Here is a 23123-nt window from a genome sequence, read left to right as displayed (position 1 = left end):
ACACACACACACACACACTCTCTTCAAATAACTTCCCTTCTCATTCAGACCAATTGTTGCCTTTAAAGGCATATTTCAAAATTCTCTTCTAGAAACCCCCCTGGATTAATTCTAATTAATTTCAATTATTCCCTTACCCTGAATCCCCTCAGTGTTGAATCAATTTGTCAGTTATTTTGTACTTATTCATTATATATCTTATTTGTAGTCTGCTAGTCATAATTTTATAGTTGAAAGTGCACCTAGTCCCTGCTTCCACCAGTCACAGGATGATCATTCAACCTCATTTAAAATCCTCTGGTGTGGGATAGCTCATTATCTCAAGACAGCTTCTTCCACTGAAACCAAATCTAACTTCTTAAAATTTCCACTTATTGATTCTGCCTCTGGATAAACACTAGTTGGAATTTTGAAAAGTTCTGAGTACATTTATCTATTCTCAAAGTCTTTCTTTACTCCAGGATGTATATTTGCAATTCCTCTATTCATTCATCATACAAATCTCTCAATATCCTGGATGAATTCCAGGATATACTCCAGTTTCTTAAAATGTGGCTTGGCTGAAAATGAGGAACCAGTGAATGCTGACATCAATGTGCCTCAACAATATTCACCAGAACTTAACATACCACAGTTTTTTTCACATATACCATGGGTTCTCAAACTTTCTAAAGTGCATCAGAGGGCTTCCTAGGTGGCGCAGTGGTTAAGAATCCGCCTGCCAATGCAGGGGACACAGGTTTGATCCCTGCTCCAGGAGGATCCCATATGCTGCAGCGCAACTAAGCCCGTGTGCCACAACTATTGAGCCTGCACTTAAGAGCCCGTGAGCCACAACTATTGAGCCCATGTACTGCAACTACTGAAGCCCACGTGCCTAGAGTCCATGCTCTGCAACAAGAGAAGCCATGGCAATGAGGAGCCCGCGCACCACAACGAAGCGTAGTCCCCACTCACCACAACTAAAGAAAGCCCGCACACAGCAAAAAAAAAAAAGACCCAACACAGCCAATTAAATAAATAAATTTAAAATGCTCAAAAAAAAAAAGTGCATCAGAATAACCTGGAGAACTTCTTAAAACACTGACTGTTGGGCTCCATCACCTGACCCCAACTCCCATTCCTGGAATCTCTGACAGAGTAAATCTGCAGAGGGACCAAAAAATTTGCATTTCTAACAGTTTCCCAGGTAATACTGAGGTTAATGCAGGACCCATACTTTAAGAGCCACTGTACTATACTCTATATAATTCAGCCAGACGAACTCTTTTAATCTTTTAGGGTTAAGTTTTCCCATTCCCTTGTATGTACCTAGAGGTCAGGCTAAAGTTGTTTGTAAAGTCTGGCTAAAGTCCTGGTACACTTGGAAGATACATACATGGTAGCACATATATATTAATTTGTGTAACTGGAAACAGTTGGAATTTCTCTCAAATATTTTAAACAAAATACTGTACCTGGAATAGGTTTTGAAGGATCTTTGCAGAAAGTATAGTATTGTCCTTCTTTTGTGTCATACTCTGCCCTAAGTTGTTTCATTTCATCTATTTGCAATTGAATCTTTGAGGAATTATTTTCAATAAGCCTCATCCTAAAATACAGAAAGGCTTTTTTTATGTTTCTGTCAACTAATTATTTAATCATACAATTCAAAGTAAAGCAGGTTAAATTACTACTTTAATTTGACTAATTAGCATTTTTGTAACATTATGAATGTAGGTGGAAGTTTACAAAACAATGCCCAGGAAGTTAACTAACCTCACAAGTGAGGAAAAATGTTCTTTCAAAGCATCAGTAACATTTCATACTGACTATGATTAGTAACCTTATTGGAAATTTGTAAGTGTTAAACATAATAATCTGGCCACAAAGTACTATGTCTGTTACATTTAGTTGAAAATTACCTTTGCAATTTAAAAATTATTTTTCTTAAGTAATCACATTAGTTTCCTGTGGCTGCAATAACAAATTACCACAAACTTGCTGGTTAAAACAACAGAAATCTGTTCTTTCACATTTCTAGAATCCAGAAGTCCAGTATTAGTATCAGTGGGCCAAAATTTGTGTTTGCAGGGTCATGCTTCCTCCAGCTAGGGGAGACTCCGTTCCTTGCCTCCTCCAGCTTCTGAGGGCTGCCGGCCTTCTGTGGCCGTGTCAGTTCAGTCTCTTCCCCCGAGGTCATAATGCCTTCTCCCTTTGTGTCTGTGTCAATGTTCCCTCTACCTCTCTGTTATAAGAGCACTTGTGATGGTATTTAGGGCCCACCTGAATAATGCAAGATAATCTCCCTAGCTCAAGATCCTTAACGTAATCATATCTGCAAAGACCCTTTTTCCAAATAAAGTAACATTTGCAGGCTCCCAGGATTAAGACCTATTTCTTTGGGGACCATTATTCAGCCTACTCTATTAATTTTAATCCTAGAGCTAGAGGAGTGATAGCACTCTGAGATAAAACTGAATTAATCCAAAAATAGAGATTTTAAAGACCAAGAAGTAGATAAAAACTCTTTTTAAACATTATTTGAAATTTACTTCCTAGTTTATCACCAATATCTTGGCCCAGGTAGGAAATAATAGGTTAAAATCAGTTAGATACATAAATGTTACAGGCTTTTTGGCAAATTAAAAACAAGTTTGCCAGCAGATAACTGCTACCTGAGTCTGATTATTATATAGAGTTCTTGGTATCTACAGATGGCTCAGAGTAAGAGCTTGCAGTATTTATGAAAGAGGGACTGTGGAAATAAAATATCCTTGTCTTTCATTCAAACAGTTACGCTTTAGAAAGATATGTTAGGAGAGGAATCAAGATGGCGGAGTAGGAGGATGTGCGCTCATTCCCTCTTGCAAGAGCACCAGAATTGCAACTACTGAACAGCCATTGACAGAAAGACACTGGAGCTCACCAAAAAAAACCACCCCACATCCAGAGACAAAGGAGAAGCCACAATGAGATGGTAGGAGGGGCGCAATCATGTTAAAATCAAATCCCATAAATGCTGGGTAGGTGACTCACAAGCTGAAGAACAGTTATACCGCAGAAGTCCTGAGGGTTCCGAGCCCCACGTCAGGCTTCCTAACCTGGGGGTCCAGCAACGGGAGGAGCAATCCCCAGAGAATCAGACGTTGAAGGCCAGCGGGATTTGATTGCAGGACCTCCACAGGACTGGGGGAAATGGAGATTCCACTCTTGGAGGGCAGACAAAAAAATATGCTCACCAGGACCCAGGGGGAAGGAGCAGTGACCCCATAGGAGACTGAACCAGACTTGCCTGCTGGTGTTGGAAGGTTGCCTGCAGAGGTGGGGTACAGCTGTGTCTCACCAAGGAGACAGGGGCACTGGCGGCAGGAGTTCTGAGAAGTGCTCATTGGCATGAGCTCTCCCAGAGTCCACCATTAGCTCCACCAAAGAGCCTGTAAGCTCCAGTGCTGGGTCGCCTCAGGCCAAACAACCACCAGGGTGGGAACACAGCCCCACCCATTGGCAGACAAGCAGATTAAAGTGTCATTGAGCTCCACCCACCAAATCGGATTAAAGTTTTACTGAGCTCCACCCACCCAGCCCTACCCACCATCAGTCCCTCCCATGAGGATGCACCCACGAGCCTCCTAGACAGCTTCCTCCACAAGAGCGCAGACAGCAGAATCAAGCAGTATCAGCAGTATTTCACCTGTGGAACTGAAAAACACAGCCACAGAAAGATAGAGAAAATGAAAAGGCAAAAGACTTTGTACCAGATGAAGGGACAAGATAAAACCCCAGAAAAACAACTAAATGAAGAGGAGATAGGCACCCTTCCGGAAAAAGAATTCAGAATAATGATGGTGAAGATGATCCAGGACTTTGAAAAAGATTGGATGCAAAGATCAAAAAGTTGCAAGAAAAGTTTACCAAAGACTTAGAAGAATTAAAGAACAAACCAACAGAGATATGCAACACAATAACGGAAATGAAAAATACACTAGAAGGAACCAACAGCAGATTAACTGAGGCAGAAGGACGAATAAGTGACCTGGAGGACAGAATGGTGATAATCATTGATACAGAAAAGAATAAAGAAAAAAGAATGAAAAGAACTGAAGATAGCCTAAGAGACCTCTGGGACAACGTTAAAACACACCAACACTCGCATTATAGGGGTCCCAGAAGGAGAAGAGAGAGAGAAAGGACCTGAGAAAATACTGGAAGAGATTATAGTTGAAAATTTCCCTAACATGGGAAAGGAAATAGCTACCCAAGTGCAGGAAGCGCAGAGAGTCCCAGGCAGGATAAACCCAAGGAGAAACACGCCAAGACATTTAGTAGTCAAATTGACAAAAATTAAAGACAGAGAAAAGTTATTAAAAGCAACAAGGGAAAAATGACAAATAACATACAAGGGAACTCCCATAAGCTTAACAGCTGATTTCTCAGCAGAAACTCTACAAGCCAGAAGGGAGTGGCACGATATATTTAAAGTGATGACAGGGAAGAACCTACAACCAAGAATACTCTACCCAGCAAGGATCTCATTCAGATTTGACAGAGAAATCAAAAGCTTTATAGACAAGCAACAGCTGAGAATTCAGCACCACCAAACCAGCCCTACAACAAATGCTAAAGGAACTTCTTTAAGCAGGAAACAAAAGAGAAGAAAAGGACCTACAGAAACAAAAACAAAACAATTAAGAAAATGGTAATAGGAACATCCATATTGATAATTACCTTGAATGTAAATGGACTAAATGCACCAACCAAAAGACACAGACTGGCTGAATGGATACAAAAACAAGACCCATATATATGCTGTCTCCAAGAGACTCACTTCAGATGTAGGGACACATACAGACTGAAAGTGAGGGGATGGAAAAAGATATTCCATGCAAATGGAAATCAAAAGAAAGCTGGAGCAGCAATACTCATATCAGATAAAATAGATTTTAAAATAAAAACTGTTACAAGAGACAAGAAAGAACACTACATAAAGATCGAGCGATCAATCCAAGAAGAAAAGATAACAATTATAAATATATATGCACCCAATATAGGAGCACCTCAACACATAAGGCAAATGCTAACAACTATGAAAGAGGAAATCAACAGTAACACAATCATAGTGGGGGACTTTAACACCCCACTTACACCAATGGACAGATCATCCACACAGAAAATTAATAAGGAAACACAAGCTTTCAATGACACAATAAATCAGCTGGATTTAATAGATATCTACAGGACATTACATCCAAAAACAGCAGATTACACATTCTTCTCAAGTGCACATGGAACATTCTCCAGGAGAGATCACATTTGGGGTCATAAATCAAGCCTTGGTAAATTCAAGAAAATTGAAATCATATCAAGCATCTTTTCTGACCACAACGCTATGAGATTAGAAATCAATGACAGGAAAAAAACTGTAAAAAACACAAACACATGGAGGCTAAACAATACGCTACTAAATAACCAGGAGATCACTGAAGAAATCAAAGAGGAAATCGAAAAATACCTAGAGACAAATGACAATGAAAACACAATGATCCAAAACCTATGGGATACAGCAAAGGCAGTTCTAAGAGGGAAGCGTATAGCAACACGATCCTACCTCAAGAAACAAGAAAAATCCCAAATAAACAATCTAACCTTACACCTAAAGAAACTAGAGAAAGAAGAGCAAACAAAACCCAAAGTGAGTAGATGGAGAGAAATCATAAAGATCAGAGCAGAAATAAATGAAATAGAGACAAAGAAAACAAGAGCAAAAATCAATGAAACTAAAAGCTGGTTCTTTGAGAAGATAAATAAAATCAATAAACCTCCAGCAAGACTCATCAAGAGGGAGAGGACTCAAATCAATAAAATTAGAAATGAAACAGGAGAAGTTACAATGGACACCACAGAAATAAAAAGCACCATAAGAGATTACTACACGCAACTATATGCCAATAAAATGGACAACCTGGATGAAATGGACAGATTCTTAGAAAGGTATAACTTTCCAAGACTGAATCAGGAAGACATAGAAAATATGAACAGACCAATCACAAGGAATGAAATTGAAACTGGGATTAAAAATCTCCCAACAAACAAAAGTGCAGGACCAGATGGATTCACAGATGAATTTTATCAAGCATTTAGAGAAGAGCTAACACCCATCCTTCTCAAACTCTTCCAAAACATTGCAGAGGAAGGAACACTCCCAGACTCATTTTATGAAGCCACCATCACCCTGATACCAAAACCAAAGATACTACAAAAAAGAAAACTACAGACCAATATCACTGATGAATTTAGATGCAAAAATCCTCAACAAAATACTAGCCAACAGAATCCAACAACACATTATAAGGATCATACACCATGATCAAGTGGGGTTTATCCCTGGAATGCAAGGATTCTTCAATATACGCACATCAATCAATGTGATACACCATATTAACAAACTGAAGGATAAAAACCACATGATCATCTCAGTAGATGCAGAAAAAGCTTTTGACAAAATTCAGCACCCATTTATGATAAAAACTCTCCAGAAGGTGGGCATAGAGGGAACCTACCTCAACATAATAAAGGCCAAATATGAAAAACCCACAGCAAACATCATTCTCAATGGTGAACAACTGGAAGCATTCCCTCTAAGATCAGGAACAAGACAAGGATGTCCACTCTCGCCACTACTATTCAACATAGTTTTGGAAGTCCTTGCCACAGCAATCAGAGAAGAAAAAAAATTAAAAGGAATCCAAATTGGAAAAGAAGAAGTAAAACTGTCACTGTTTGCAGATGACATGATACTATACATAGAAAATCCTAAAGATGCCGCCAGAAAACTACTTGAGCTAATCAATGAATTTGGTAAAGTTGCAGGATACAAAATTAACACATAGAAAGATATGTTAAAAGTAAACAGACTTTTGAAAAAATTGAAAGCAGGGACTTAAACAGATATGTATACATGAACATTCATGGTGTAACAAGTCAATAGCGAAAGGTAGAAAAAACTCAAGTACCCATCAACAGATAAGTAGATTAAATATGGTATGTACATACAATTTAATATTATTCAGCCATAAAAAGGAATTAAGCTCCAACACATGCTACAATGTGGATGAGAAGGTATCCAGTTGTTGTTCCCTTCCATAGCTTTTATGATCTCTTTACCTTTGATCATTTCACTACAATAAATCTAGTATTGAGTATTTCATATTACTTACAATGGGATTCTTTGGTCTTTCAGAATCTGTGAATTGATATCTTTTACCAGCCATTTTCTCTTCAAATAATGTCTATGTCCCATATTCTCTTCTCTGAGTTGTGATCAGACATACTAACATAACTTTCTCACTCTATTCTCCATGTCTTTTTTTATAATAGCTTTATTGAGATATAGTTTGTGTACCTTAAAACTCACCCTCGTAAAGTGTACAGTTCAGTGAATTTTAGCATATTCAAAGAGTTGTGCAAATACTACCATTTCTAGTTCCAGAACATTTCATCACTTCAAAAATAAGCCCTGGCCCTGTTAGCAGTCTGCTAAGCAGAAGGCAATTTTCCACACAGTCCCCAAAGCTGGAGCAGTTTACTTCTTGTTCACTCTTCAACCGTGTAGTCCTTTATCATCCCAGCTTTATATGAGAAGCATTTTCCAGTAGACTACACCCCTTGAGCAGATAGATCCTGGGCTATGTCTTTTGTACCCGTGTGCCACAGTAAAAATTAAAGTTTATGGTCACTAGTTTTAATAAATGCTTTCAGGCTCAAAGAAGCTTTAGTGCTTCTCTATCTTTTGTCTTCTGTTACGATTTTGCCCTAATATTTCTGTCACTATCTTTTCAGCTTCCTGTTGCTTTTGGGGAAAAAAATTTTTTTTACCATTTTATGTAGCATTTTGCCCCAATAGGAAGATCTATCCCAACATCTAGCCAGCCACATTACCAGAAATGGCGGTCAAATTTCACATAATTTTCCAGGTTGACTTGAAATTACCTATAAGAATAATTTACCCATCAGTTACCAAATGGAATACTGAATATCTGAGACTACTCAACAAAAGTGAGCATTTTATCTCTCCCAGTAGGTTACTTACCTTTGTGCATCATGGGATTAAGTGCTCTATTTCAGATGGTAATCATGAAATTGTACTATTAAACCTCCCGTGCAAGAAATTACCTGGAGCAATTATCTGCATCCCTCATTTTATGATACTACAATGTGCCTCCAATTATCCTAGGAGAGATTATAAAACTCTTAAACAGAATTAATATTATTTTTCAAGAGAAAAATATAGTAATTTCAATAGGAAGGGTAACAAAAACACTTTAAAATAAAATTGAAATTGAAAAAAACTAAGAACCACTGGTTATAGTTACAATGAATGGCTAATTAATATAACCAAGTAACAATTATCACCTTTTGGGCTACTTACTAATATACTTACTTTGCTTGAAGTTGGGTTATTCTTTTCCTGTGATATACCAATGCTGTGGGCTCTCCTGCCAAAACTTTAAGTTTCCCATGAAGATAAAATGCAGTTCTTTGGCTTTTCTTTATTGTCTCAATAAAGGCATCGTATTCTTTTTTGATTGAAGTAAGAATGGATTTGTAGGCAGTGACATATTCTATTACCTGAAATATGATTTTTCTGCCTATGTACTGAATTTTTTTCTAGAAGACTATGGATCAAAAGCCTTGCAAATAGCATTATAGATTTTTTTTTTTTTAATGAAACATCATGGGCAATTAGAGCTTTAAAATTTTACAAATTTGAGCTTGCACTTATATGCAATATGACTGGGTATTAAAGACAGTTAATCATTACTGAATGTATGCTCTTTGTGAATCATTACAATTCTGTGAGCTTAAATATAAGAAAGAAAGAAAAAAAAACATGTTTTTTGCTCTACTAGGAATTAACACATACATTATATGAGGTCAGTCAAAACCAATACCAGGTCTAATTATCCCAATTCTGGACCTTGTAAATACAATTACATATCGTCCCTCATTACCTCCAAATCTAGTCTCTGACTTCATTCAGACCTTAAAAACCTGGACTTTCTTCACTTCCCTGTTTTTCTTACCCATCTGTTCCTACTAGCTGATCAATACTCTCAATTACCAAACTGTGTGTCTATTCCAAGATGTTAAGCGCAATTGTAGAAAAAAAAACCCTTCACACATTATATTCATGGTTTACAATGGTGTTTAAGTACATAATATCTCTGGAACGATAATGGAAGAAAATATAAACCTACAGAGAAGGAAAGGAAAACAGAAACCTACAGAGAAGGAAACCTTCAGAGTATCTCTGGAACGATAATGGAAGAAAACAGAAACCTACAGAGAAGGAAAGGGTAAGTAAGGTCTAAGATGACAGGGACCTGACTTTTCATTGTATACTCTTCTTATTGGTTCTTTTACTTTTCTTTCTCTCTTTCCCTTCCTTCCTTCCTTCCTTTCTTTCTTTTTCTGGTTCATCTTGTGTAGGCATTACCCATACCAAGAAAACAAACAAACAAAAACCACAACAAAACAAAAACAATAATAACTAAGAAGCACTTTAAAGAAGTTCAAAAACAAAAAAGTTAAAAATAATTATAATTTATGGTTGCCAAATTCTGCTCACGAGGATTTCAGAAGGCATCGAGGCATATAAAGAATAGATGTGGGCTTCCTAGGTGGCACAGTGGTTAAGAATCTGCCTGCCAACGCAGGGGACACGGGTTCGATCCCTGCTCCAGGAAGATCCCACATGCCGAGGAGCAACTAAGCCCATGAGCCACAACTATTGAGCCCATGTGCTGCAACTACTGAAGCCCACATGCCTAGAGCCCATGCTCTGCAACAAGAGAAGCCACAGCAATGAGAAGCCCACGCACCACAACAAAAGAAAGCCCGCACACAGCAAAAAAGACCCAACACAGGCAATAAAATAAATAAATAAATAATTAAAAAAAAAAGAATAGATGTGGTTAATCCACAATTTTCTCTTAAAGATACAATTATGCTTTCTACCCCTGCTATATCTCTAGTCTCTGGTATATTGCACTGTTAGCTAGAAAATACCTAGAAAAAATTATCCAGGAAGATATCTGGTCTATCAAAAAATGGTATAAGGAGGAGAGTTCCCTGGTGGTCTAGCAGTTAGGATTCAGCACTTTCACTGCCATGACCTAGGTTCAATCCCTGGTAGGAGAACTGAGATTCCACAAGTTGCACAGTGGGGGAAAAAAAAAAAAAAACAAAAAACAAATGGTATAAGGAGATAATTCATCAATGCCAAGCAGCAGGAGAAGATGGCTATCTTTTTGACATGACCATATTACCTATCCACACAATTCAAGACTGCCACCCAGCAACTTTCAATAAAATAGAGACCATTAATCTGTGGTCTTTCAAATTAAATACTCCCCAGTTCCCAGCCATCCTCCACTCCACAAGCCTCTATGGTGTGCTGCAACAATTCAAGACAACTCAGATATGTTAATGGATAGAAAACAGACTCGTAGAAACATCATGATCAGATCCCATATGGGTCTGCCAGAAGAAATAGATATCAGAACACCCATAGGAATCTTTCAGAATGCACAAAAAAATGCATTAAAATAAAGGAGGCAAACTGGTATGCCAGAGGTAGAACAGTTTTGCTTGGCCCACAGAATATTTTAAAATTTAGGAAATTTCATCCAAAACCCAAATTTTCAGCTTCTCTTGAAAACTCTGAAAAATCTACCAACGTGGAACCCCCATTCCTAATGGCAGTAATCAGCTGGAGCTTTAGATTGGACTGATTTTTCATTTTACCACAGTCCCCATAATTTCTTATTCTCTTAAAGCCGGTCCACATACCTCTTTTATATGACCTTCTTGGCCTTTAGGCATTCAAGTTTCAGACTCCTGTATAAAAGTTTCCGTTAACCCCCCCAAAACAGAGTCATACTTACCAGGTACAGAGATCTGAGGGAGAAGAGGAATGGTATTCATTCCACCTCAGCTCCTACACGCAAATATACATTATTTGTACAACACGCTATCAGGAATGCAAAAGGCCAGTCACTTTCTAGAGTCCAAATGCCTTCATAATTCACCCATATCTACTGAAGCTCACTCTTCCTAGCTTTGGTCTTCTTTGCCTACTAAGTCATTGGCACTCTCTGCAACCTACCTTCAACTCTTGTTACACAAGCCTCAGGTCCTCCTTGCTTTGATGTAGGCACGGTTCTCTAAGCTAAATCCTCTATCTTTGATTTTAAACAGAATTTGGTATTTGTTCTCTGATTCTAAGTACTCAGATATGCAAGTTGATACTTTTATCTTCTGCCCAACTAGATCCTTCCAAGAGAGAAGGAAAATTAGAGAAGGCAGACATTAATAGTTTATTAACAATCAAATGTGCTGGAATAGCATGAAAATAGAAAGACAGATTATCTTATTATTATCTAGCTAGAAGAAAAGTTTCTCTAAGTACCAAATGATTTCTATTTCAAATCCCCTCTTAGTCCTGAAGAAGAGGATTCTTCACAATGTACAAATGTACATTTATAACTGTACAATGTACAAATAGTCCAAATGGAAATCTTGTGAGGTAGGGAGAAAAGAACTAAAGATGTAGAAATTATCTTTTATTTACTCCCATGTCTTTTCTCTAAGAATTAAATTTACCAACACCTCTTCCAAAATGACTTCACTATAAAACGGGGATGAGTCAAAAATTATTCGCACTCCAGTTATATTAAAATTTCTATAAATTCTACAGCCAGAGTGCATATAATTTTTGACTCACCCTCATATACTAATTTAAAGCAGAGTTCTTCATGTAAGAAAACTTCTGATTAGTGTTAGCATTTAGACATGCAAAGATAAGTATGTTACAGTTATGATAATTTTCCTTTGCTGATTTCACACAAGTAGAGTCTCAGCATGATTCTTGATATTTATAAACCTACTCAATACATATACACTACCTTTAAACACTCACCTAATACAATCCTTAATGACTAAAACATCAAAACAATTTTATTGATCATAACAACTTATAAAATGAAGCTAACCTGCCAATGTACCAGTTCCAAAAGACAGATTTTCTAGATGACTTAAAACAAAGAAAAGGGACTTCTCTGGTGGCACAGTGGTTAAGAATCCACCTTCCAGTACAGGGGACACGGGTTCAATCTCTGGTCTGGGAAGATCCCACATGCTGTGGAGCAACTAAGCCCATGTGCCATAACTACCAAGCCTGTGCTCTAGAGCCCACGCACCACAACTACTGAAGCCCGCGCACCTAGAGCCCATGTTCTGTAACAAGAGAAGCCACAGCAAAGAGATGCCTGCAGACCACAACTAAGAGTAGCCCCTGGTGGCTGCAACTAGAGAAAGCACGCGTGCAGCAACGAAGGCCCAATGCAACCAAAAATAAGTAAACAAATATAAAAATAAAATTTAAAAAAAAAGGAAGAAAAGATACTTTTTTTCCATTTTATACTTTTTATGGATATGCATCAATTTTCTTAATTCTACTTGTTGGCATATATCACTACTTTGTGCTCATTTTTCCTTAGAGCGAGGCACTATATTTTTATTTAGAAGACAAATAAGACTGAGTGTGTAAAGTTTAAAATTTAAACAAAACACTGAGTTCCTATTTTGCCTATGGCTGTTTTACTCAGAGACCAATAGTTTACAGAAGTCTTAACCTAAGAAATTACTTCTTCTAGGTAAGGAGGAAAGGATGCTGACTTCATTTATTTTACTGTCAGGGCATCTTCCAATGGGGGTAAAAAAAAAAAAAGTGAGGTAAAAAAAATGAGGATTGGTGGCCATATTGCAATTGTTTATAAGGAAAAGCAGGTATTTCTAAAACCTTGAAAAGCAAAATCAAATATCACATAAAGCCACAGCATTTTCTGACCTCCATATTTCCAATGTTCAGTGCAGTTAAACCCCTTGTTTACCCTGCCTGTCTAGACCTCTAATCTACAAGGGGCCTTAATTTAATATGCTAGATCAAATCTAAACCAAGATTTTAATGATACCACAAACCAACCCAAAACGACAAAGAACTATCAGGTTCTTGCTTACAGCCCAATTCCTAACAAATCAGATAATGATTTGAGATGGAAGGTCAAAATGATATGAGAGGGCACAGTTAGGTTGTTGCTCAAAAACTGGTGGCCTGCACTTATGCTACAATAACCGAAACACTCATTAATTGTCTAGTAAAATAAATTCAGCATTGCATTTTACCCATTCATCCCTTTCTGACAAATTGGATGAACTTCTCAAAACTGACAGACGGAATGTAGTCAAACAAGCAGTGGTGCTACTAAGGCAGGAATGTTAGTTGTCAAGACAGACCATTTCTACCACATTAAAAACTCCCTTGTCTTAGAGCATTATGATACCTGATCAAAAACATTTCGGTATATGATGTAATATTCATCAACAGGTCCTTCCTCATCACAGCCCACTCTTTCAGTTTCTATAGTTATGTATCTTTGCATTCTTTCCAAAAATTCCTTGTCACTTCTATTAATGATAGGAGGGAGAACTGCATGTTTACTTATTTCTTGGACAGACATATGTCACGGTCTGCACACCTGTTCACCAGAGAAAAGTCTTGACTTGTTTTTGTCACAAAGCCAAAACTTTGATAAGCCTGAAAGAAAAAAGACCATCAATTAATCTAAAGCTTAAAATAAAGTCAAATATTGCTCTAAATAAAATGTCTATTTGTTTCAGGAAAAGAAAAGTCTCATGGATCGCTGAGATAAATATTTCAATCTGAATTAAAAGGTCTGATCATGCTACTGCCATGTGCTATACTATACCTCAGAGACAGAAAGACCAAACACCAGTCAATAAAGAGCTCTTTTCTTACTAAACAAGCATATGTATCATATGATCAAATGGTTTCTTTGTTTAACCCAACACTTTCTAACAGAATGTTTATTAGCATTTTCTTTGTTTCATGTGGGAAAACCATTTTGGAGGCTTCCTGATGAAACAAACAAGGTCAAATATTTCTCTACCCATGTACCTACCTGGCCCAGTCACAGTTACCCAACACACGACAGCTAAAAGAAGTCATGAATTTATTTTTATGATGAACTTTATTATAATTCTTATCTTTACTATGAACGTACTAACTGAAAAGTAAGCAGTCAGGACTTCTGCTAAAATCTGTACATCAGTGATGTCAAAGATACCAAGCTGTACCTTTCTGAGTAAGGTTTCCAAGCAGCTATACTTCACTGCTCTTTTAGTAAAGAATCATTATCTAACTAGAGTTGGATACAAAAGTTGGTTCCTGAGATCTATTCACATTAACATTAAACAGAACCCATGATTTGCTTAAAAATGTCTGGCAAGGTAAAACATTTTAACTCCCCTCATTCCCATCACAGAAATACATACTCATGGTATAAAATCTGGAGGCACAGTGGTTAGGAGTCTGCCTGCCAATGCAGGGGACACGGGTTCGAACCCTGGGCCAGGAAGATCCCACATGCCACGGAGCAACTAAGCCCATGCACCACAACTACTGCGCCTGAGCTCTAGAACCCTCAAGCCACAACTACTGAGCCCAAGTACTGCAACTAGTGAAGCCTGCACACCTATAGCCCACGCTCTACAAGAGAAGCCACCACAATGAGAAGCCTGCACACTGCAACGAAGAGTAGCCCCTGCTCACCGCAACTAGAGAAAGCCGGTGCACAGCAACAAAGACCCAACACAGCCAAAAAAATTAATTAATCAAAAAAAATTAATCCCATCTCCCAAAAATAACAACTACTTAATACGGTATACTTCCTTCCAATGCTTATAATTATAAAAGTTAGGATCACACTCTACACTCATTTTTGTATCCTATTTTTTTTCACTTAATATTAGAACCACTTTTCCATGTTGTTAAACACTAATAGTTTTCAAAAACATGACTTCTAATGATTGCATAGTACGTCATGGTATGATACACAATAATTTACTTAACCATTCCCCCCGTTGGATATTTTCACTGTTATAAATGCTGTGATGAATAAATGTCTAAATCAATTTTATCATGTTTTGGCAACATAACTGATATCTATTATTTGAAATAACATATACGGCCAATAAATACTGCCCATAGGCCATATATAGGAGAAAGGAGACACCAAAATAATTTCAAAATTTAAAAGACCTAATTTATCTTTACATTGACAAACTGGATAATGAGAAATCAATTTATAAATAAACATAAAGTAGTTCCAACAAGGTAATAATCCATAAATGGATCAATGGTTTTCCCAAATAAGAAATCAATTTCTTTACTCATTCATTCAACCAATATTTAATGAGTGTCTACTAAATGCCAGGCATTGTTTTATAGCTAGAGAGTCAGCATTCCCCATTATCCTTCCCTATGCATATGCACTCTAGTGTATAATACAGTTATAAATAAGATAAAGTCCCTGGCTCCTTGGAGCTTACAATCTATTCGGAAAGACAGATTATAAATAATGTAATTTCTGAGAATTCCCTGGCAGTCCAGTGGTTAGGACTCGGCGCTTTCATTGCTGTGGGCCCTGGTTCAATCCCTGGTTGGGAACTAAGATCTGCACAGCGTGGAGACAGACACACACACACACACACACACACACACACACACACACACACACACACACACGTAATTTCTGATAGTAAAAGATAAAAGTCAAAGGAGGAAGGAATGGGTGTGATCACTGGGGAATGGGTGGTCACATCTGAACACGAGGGGCTTCTTATTACCCTTAGTATAAAAATCCAAGTTCCTTTCCTCAGTCTCTGAATGTCCTGTAGGAACCAGGGACTCTTTCTCTCTTACCAAATCTAGTCTTTTCATGCCCCTGTCCTCCTCATAACCCCCATCCACTCCCATGAACTTGCTCTCTTACCTGAGGGTCTTGCATAATTCTCTCCCATCCCTGCATTCCCTTCCTGCATCCTCATAGCTCTCCTCCTCCATAAGATACACACAGTACTTCCACTCTCATTCATTTGGCTTTGACTCCTTTTTCAGATGTCAACCTATATAGCTTCAGAAAAGCTGCCCTGGATTCCCTTAAATTTCATCAAGTGCCACTGCTATGTTCTCCCTGTACCGTGCATTTCCTCTATTACATTGTCACTCAGAATTCTGTTTATATTCTCTGTCTCTCTCAGTAGGCTTTAAGTTTGATAAGATCAGGAACTAAAATGTTCTCATTTCCCATTATCCTTCCCCACCCATATGCATTCCAACGCATAATACAGTTTCTAGCAGAGTACATGCACCCCCAACCTCCCCAAAAAAGTTGCTTATTAATCAGCAATCACTGAGCAATAATCTGGTCCACTCAGATGACCTGGGCCCTCAAATCAGAACACAGCTACAGTGATTGTTCCTCAGCATCTACAAGATGTCACTGAGTTACGCAGATCAACTCAGATTACCTTTCACTCATTCAAAACAGACACTTAGGGATACAAAGAAAACAGGTCCCAAGGGTTTCTGGTCAAGTATTGATTCTAGTTAAATGAACCTCTGCTACAGAGCGCAGATGGCAGTGTGACAGGTGGGCATGACGGGCTACAAAAGACCAGAAAGCTATCTCACTAGTGTGTGGGAGAGGGCAGGGAAATATTAGGGAAAACATCTAATGAAACAACATCCAGGACAATCCTTAAGTTGCATTGCACTTATTTGTTCAATAAATATTGGGGGGGGGGGGGAGCCGGCCAGCTACTGTATGTCTGCCATTATTCTACACACTAGAGATACAGCACTGGACAAAACAAAGTACCTAACCTCCCAGAGGTTACACTCAAGACAGAAGACACTCAAGTAAATAGTATAACAGATAGGGGTAAGTTGTATGGGGAAAAATAAAACAAGGAAAGAGGGATAGAGAGTAAGGAAGGTAGAAGGGTGCCATCTTCATAAGGCATTAAGTCAGGAAAGAGAATAGCCCTCACTGATAAAGTGACATTTTAGAAACTTGAAAAAAGCAGGTAACGTAGATTCCTGGGAGAAGAGTGGTTGAGGCAGAGAGAGTTGCAAGTCCAAAGGCCTCAAGGCAGGATAGCATATTGGTGGAACAGCAAGAAGGCCAGTAGGACTAGAAAAGAATGAGAAAAGGAGAGAAGAAAGCTGAGGTCAGAGAGGTAGCTGCCAGATCATGTAGAATATAAGGCCTTGAAGGTAGGAGCACTACCAGCCCATGGGGTACCTTTGTCCAGGTTAGAAAAAGATGCCCCTTTCTCTGGGCAGACTTGGCAAGGGGAGCAATGAGCTGAAATGTGTCCTCCAGTCATTCCAGTGTGGGAGTGACAGCCTTGCTTATAGGAACTTAGGCTTAACTTGGAATGAGATGGGAAGCCATTGGAGGGCTGTGGGCAGAAGAATGACAGCTGACCTATATTTTCAAAGAATTGCTCTTGCTGCTCTGTGAAGACAAGAATCAAAGCCAGAATAACAACTACAATAGTCCAGGCAAAAGATAATGGTGGCTTGAATCAGAGTGGTAACAGTAGAGCTGGGGAGAAGTGTTCTGCATATACATCAAAAGTAAAACCAAGAAGATTTGCTGAGGGATTTGATGTGGGTATCAGAGAACAGTCAAGGATGACCATAAAGTTTTTGGCCTCAGTGACTGAAAAGATGGAATTGCTATCTATAAGATGGGAATATCAGCTTGATAAGATCAGGAGTCTGGGCCTGCCTATTAAACATGTTGAAGTTCATGTGAGTCTGAGTGAGAAATAAATTTATAAGTCATGTGCATATAAGTGATATTTAAAAGGTATGAGACAGAATGAGAAACGATCTGGGAAATGTAAACAAAGCAGAGGTCCAAGGACTGGGCGTTGCGGGGCACTCCAAAGTTTACAGGTCTGGTAGATAAGGAGGAAGCAACAAAACTGCCTGGAAAAGAGTGTCTAGGGAGATGGAAGGAGAGAGATGGAAGTCAGGTGAAGACTGTGTTTCAAAGAGGAAAGGAATGATCAACTGTGTCAAATGCAACTGAGAGGTCAAATAAGATTACACAGCCATTGAATACAGCAACACGGAGGTGCTTAGTAACTACAAGAGCTATTCTGCTGGAATGGTTGGGACAAAACCCTCATAGGAGTGGGTTGAGTCAATGGAAGAAAAAGAATTAGAGACGATGATTACAGACAACTCTTTCAAGGAGTTTTGTTGTAAAGGTGGAGATCCGTTGGCAGACTATGGGACGAGAGTTTTCCAGAGAGAAGCAATGGATTCTTAAGTGCCAAAGCATGAAAGAGCGTGTCAGGAACTTCGATTACAGCTCAATGTTAATAAAGTGTAAAGTGAGTGATCGGTTTGGCAGATTAGGCTGTAAGGAAGGCAGATGTTGACTATCACACTAAGGAATTTGGATTTTATCTTGAAGGTGAAGAATTGGGTTGGCCAAAAAGTTCGTCCGGTTAGTGAATACATTGTTCAATAAAGTTCTTCGTGAAAATGAAAAACGTGTCTTTTATTTTTACTTAAAACCGAACGAACTTTTTGGGCCAACCCTACAGTATAATAATATCATTTTTACTCTTTAGAGTATGTTGGAGGCAAAAGTGAAGATGGGTTAGAAGACGACTGGGGACAGAGAAAATTAAGGAGCCTGCATTTGGGGATGGGGATGCAGAGAGAGATAAAGAGAGAAGGCACTAGGGGGTACACATAAGGATTCGGTGGTTGTGCAGCGGAGAAAGGACAGGGGAAGGGCTTGACTCGCTAACTGGCCCGCCTTGCCAAGAGCGCACGCCACATATTCCAAAAACTTCCTCTCAGGACTTTCACCACAACTCCCAACGTCCAAACTTGAAAATTCTACAATAACCTTTCCGCAGGTTTCTTTCCCACATGGCTTCATTTAAAAATTTAAAACTCCTGAGATTTTCATGATATTAAACCGTTTCGCACTGCGTAGTGCCATACAAGACAGAACCTTCCTTAAACTAGGAGCGCCTCGGGGGTCGAAGGCGGGGAGGCGCTACAGGGCGAGGCAAGGACGGACCCGAGGTTTCGAGGATACCACCTATTTCTCAGCCTGCCTGCAGCTGGCCACGGGAATGCCCTTCCCTTGAAGGCCCAGAGAGCGCGGGTGGTAGATGGCTGATTATCCGCCCCTCACCGCCTCCGTAAGTGGGTGACGACACTTTCGGTCCCCCACTCTTCTCCAGCCTCTTAATCTTCCCTCCTAGTCACTTCCGACCTGTTTACACCTTCCCCGAAACCATTACTGCGCTTCACCCTTGCTCCCTCCTCACCTTAATCCCTTTCTCCAAACCCCGACTCCAGCCTTAGGCGACAGTAACTAGGGAACCCGGGGGTGTGGAACTGCATCTTGGGATGAGTAGTCCTAGCGAAAAGGAAGCAGCGGGAAACTACAATTCCCAGAAGACATTTCCATTTCCTCCGTTTTCTTCACGAAGCCTTCTCAACCCCCCCCCCCTTTTAAAGGCCCTCTTAGCCACGTCCACTACGGTGGAAAAGCCGTTTAAAGACATTTTAAGTTGCTTAAATCTCCTATTTCAAGAGCTTTCTCACGGGTTAAAATGAGAAATAAGCCAGCCTAGATGGAGGAGAAATGAGATCACGACCTGGTCTGGCATGTGGCCGGACGGCCGCGGCGACAGCGCTCAGGCATTTGGCGTGGCCGCCTAGGAGGCGGGGCCTCCGGGGCGCGCCGGGAAAGCCCGTGGGCCGCCGCGGTCCCCTTCCTTTCGGATCCGCCATCTGCGGTGAGTGTGTGCTCTAGGCCGCTCTCCGGCCCGCGGCCGGCCATCGTCCCTCTGTGCGCCCCGGTCTCACCCGTCTCCTCCTTTTCCTCACTCTCAGGTGGAACCGCCGTCAAGATGCAGATCTTTGTGAAAACCCTGACGGGGAAGACCATCACTCTCGAGGTACGGCCCCGGCGGTGGGCGAAGCCGCGGCCTGAAGGAGGGAGGGTCTGAGGCGGCTTTCGGCACGCGCGCCGCTTTGCGCTTCAGAATACGTTTCCGAGCCTGGGTTCTAAACCCTGGTTCCGAGTGAGGGTTGTTGGCTGCGCTGGGGGCTACGGCAGGTTTTCGGTGCCTGGAGCCCGAGCCTGTCGCCCCTAGTGGCTCCGGCCAGGTAGCCGTAGCCGGGGTCACGAGGTGGGAGGGAGGCGCTCCGCGCAGGGGGGCGCGAGCACGTGTGGCCCGGCCGCCGCCGCCGGGGGCTCGGGGAGGAAGCGTGCGCGCCGGGGGAGCCTGCCTCCCGCTGCGGCGGCTCAGTCCTGTAGGCCTAAGCCCCCACCGGGTCGGTCCCTGGGTAGCCTTAAGATTGAATTGAGCGTTTATTTCTGGTTCCTTATTTTGTTGCCAATACATTTGCTTTCTAAAACTCATAGGTCGAACCCTCGGATACAATAGAAAATGTAAAGGCCAAGATCCAGGACAAGGAAGGCAAGTTAACATTTTCTAATTCAGAAAAACTAATCTGTAGAGGCCCTGTCAGGCGCTAGACGTCAGTTCTTTGTGGGGTGGGGAGAGGTCAGATTGACGAAAATGCTTTTGGAGTAACACAGTAGACAAACGTTTATCAGCATGGAGCCAAGCTGCAGCACATTTTACGTGTGTGAGTTTGGACCAGCTAGTTAATACAGGTGTAAACCTGTATCCTCATCTGTAAAGTGGGTATGTTAACGTGTATTAAGATTAAATGAGATAAGGGACTTCCCTGGCGGTCTGTGGGTTAAGACTCCACGCTTAGGCTGCAGACGGTGCAGGTTCGATCCCTGGTCAGAGAAATGAGATCCCACATGCTGTGCAGCCTGCCAAAAAATTGAGGGTGGCGGGGGGTGGGGTGGATAAAATGAGATGAAATGTGTCAACATTTGCAGTTACACCTTGCCTGTAGTTAAGAAGTCATTGATGGTTGTTCGTACCATAATTTGATTCACGATTATAAATCTGGAGCAGATATACTTATTTTGCAGTCACTTAATTTGTTTATTCGATTTATTTCCTACAAGGAATTCCTCCTGACCAGCAGAGACTGATTTTTGCTGGCAAACAGCTGGAAGATGGACGTACCTTGTCTGACTACAACATTCAAAAGGTCTGTTTGGAGGAAAGCAGCCCTTAAAGTATAAATATTTGTATCTTATTTTGGAAAATTTGCCCAATACTCAGAACTGAGAATAGCATTAGATGAGCAGTAGATTCTCAGGTGATTCCTACACGAACAAGTGAGAGGTGCTGCTACAGTCTCCTACATTTTGGATTTTGCATATTGCATCCCATGGTGAATTTAATATGTTCTTTAATCTTTCCGTAAACTAATAGCTTACATAGGAATCAGATACCTCTTTTGTCTGACTCCCTCATCTTTGGGTGTACTTTCTGTCATGTCCAGTTAGAAGGTACATGATGCTGGTTGTCCATTCTCTGGAACACTAGCATTAATGTAACCATTTTTAAAGTCTGTTTCCTTCTCTGTTCAATAACAGGAGTCCACTCTTCATCTTGTGTTGAGACTTCGTGGTGGTGCTAAGAAAAGGAAGAAGAAGTCTTACACCACTCCCAAGAAAAACAAGCATAAGAGAAAGAAGGTTAAGCTGGCTGTCCTTAAGTACTATAAGGTGAGCCAAATTATTAAGTTTTTTATCTATAGGTTAATAGATTTTGTTTGCATCTCTGGTTTCAAACTCTATAATATAAAAGTTTAGAGTTTTTTTCCTGTTTGGTATTTGAATAAGCTTTATATAATGGGGTTTACCTGTAGCTACTTTATTCCAAACTAAGTTTCTGATTTTTAAGTCAGATCTGGGTTCAGTTCTTAACTCTATCCCACCACTTGCAAGGCTGGACTTCAAACACTCTGAACTTTCTCTGCTGTAGTAATTATTGCTGAGAGTTTGGGGTGCTTCGGTTTGTGAGTACTGAGAATTATCACTGTTGTGTGATTAAAAGGTTAAATATTTTGAGTCACTTAAACTAGACTTCAGTGTGTTGTAAGATAATCCTGACAGCAAGTTTATGCTTTTTAGGTGGATGAGAATGGCAAAATCAGTCGTCTTCGTCGGGAGTGCCCTTCAGATGAATGTGGTGCTGGAGTTTTTATGGCCAGCCACTTTGACAGACATTATTGTGGCAAATGTTGTCTGACCTATTGTTTCAACAAACCAGAAGACAAATAATTGTATATTGGTTAATAAAAGACATGAACTAATGAATTAACATTTAAATATTGAGTTTCATTGCAGTGATTTTAAAAGTGGGTTTTTAGCATCAAATTAATCTCATTTTCTTAGGTAACCTGTACTTCGGAGAATTATGTTGTATTTAATATCACCTGCCTAGATACAAGCCAGGGGTTTTTTTGGGGGGGGGGGGTGTATTTGTTTATTTACCTCGGCAGTATTGACATTTTTGACTGATAATTCTTGGTTGTAGGGTGTTTCCTGTGCATCATAGGAGGGTGAGCAGAATCCCTGGCCTCTACACTTGATGCCAGTCGCACCCCACCCCTCCTCACAACCAAAAGTATCCAGACATTGCCAAATGATGCCTGGGGGTAGGGAGGAACTATCCCCACCCCCAGATTGACAAACACTGGTTTGTGTGAATTGGTATTATATAATCTTGCCTAAAAAGAAGCTACAATGTACTTGTTTCCTACAAAGGAGGTTTAAAGGCTGAGCTCTAAATTGCCAGTTAAAAAATTCATCCCAAATCCCTGGGTGCTTTGGCTGAGTGTTTGCTATCTGCAGTACAGGGAACACATGGTTCACTGTTGAGTGTGAACTCTGAGGAGTTTAAATTCTAATGTTTGCTCATTGGTACTGCAGACAGTGAAAAATATGGTTTCACAGTATTTGACTAGTACCATATTTTGCCTGTGGAACACAGTTCAGGATATTGAGGATTGCTTCTCAATATCACTGAAAGTAAGCACTTACAGTTTATTAAACTGATTAGATTCAATGATATACCAATAATTAATTCCCTTTAGCCATATTCCTTACCTACTCCAGGATTTCTAGTTGCAGGCATCCTTAAATAAGGTTTCCTAATCCAATAGCATTTTTTTTTTTTTTTTTTTGGCACACGGGCTTAGTTGCTCCGCGGCATGTGGGATCTTCCTGGAGCTGGGA

At 40.0% G+C, this 23123-nt stretch overlaps 2 protein-coding genes across 9 annotated transcripts in view; one reads left to right on the top strand and one right to left on the bottom strand.

Annotated features, from left to right (window-relative positions):
- The window catches only part of CLHC1 (clathrin heavy chain linker domain containing 1), a 42553-nt gene extending 23211 nt beyond the window's left edge, over positions 1 to 19342 (bottom strand). Inside the window, exons 1-4 of one of the 8 annotated variants that reach the window (XM_057742184.1) lie at positions 19270 to 19291; positions 13578 to 13636; positions 8420 to 8607; positions 1458 to 1591 (exon numbers count right to left, since the gene is read on the bottom strand). In XM_057742184.1, the coding sequence (XP_057598167.1) occupies positions 1458 to 1590 (133 nt within the window). In that variant the 5' untranslated portion in view covers position 1591; positions 8420 to 8607; positions 13578 to 13636; positions 19270 to 19291. Of the gene's footprint in view, positions 1 to 1457; positions 1592 to 8419; positions 14048 to 19269 lie in introns of those variants that run through there. The other 7 variants (XM_057742182.1, XM_057742181.1, XM_057742189.1 and 4 more) reach the window with 7 other exon arrangements.
- Positions 19343 to 19661: 319 nt separating this feature from the next.
- Positions 19662 to 22214, top strand: RPS27A (ribosomal protein S27a). The gene is made up of 6 exons (XM_057742190.1): positions 19662 to 19743; positions 19841 to 19905; positions 20376 to 20430; positions 21000 to 21085; positions 21477 to 21608; positions 22017 to 22214. The coding sequence occupies exons 2-6, from the start codon at positions 19858 to 19860 to the stop codon at positions 22164 to 22166; spliced, it is 471 nt and encodes a 156-aa protein (XP_057598173.1). The 5' UTR covers positions 19662 to 19743; positions 19841 to 19857; the 3' UTR covers positions 22167 to 22214.
- The last annotated feature ends 909 nt before the right edge of the window (positions 22215 to 23123 follow it).

This window comes from Hippopotamus amphibius, chromosome 7 (assembly GCF_030028045.1).
Source record: "Hippopotamus amphibius kiboko isolate mHipAmp2 chromosome 7, mHipAmp2.hap2, whole genome shotgun sequence".
NCBI classification, from domain to species: domain Eukaryota; kingdom Metazoa; phylum Chordata; class Mammalia; order Artiodactyla; family Hippopotamidae; genus Hippopotamus; species Hippopotamus amphibius.
The sequence above is the reverse complement of the archived record's forward strand: the minus strand, read 5'-3'. Positions and strand labels throughout refer to the sequence as shown.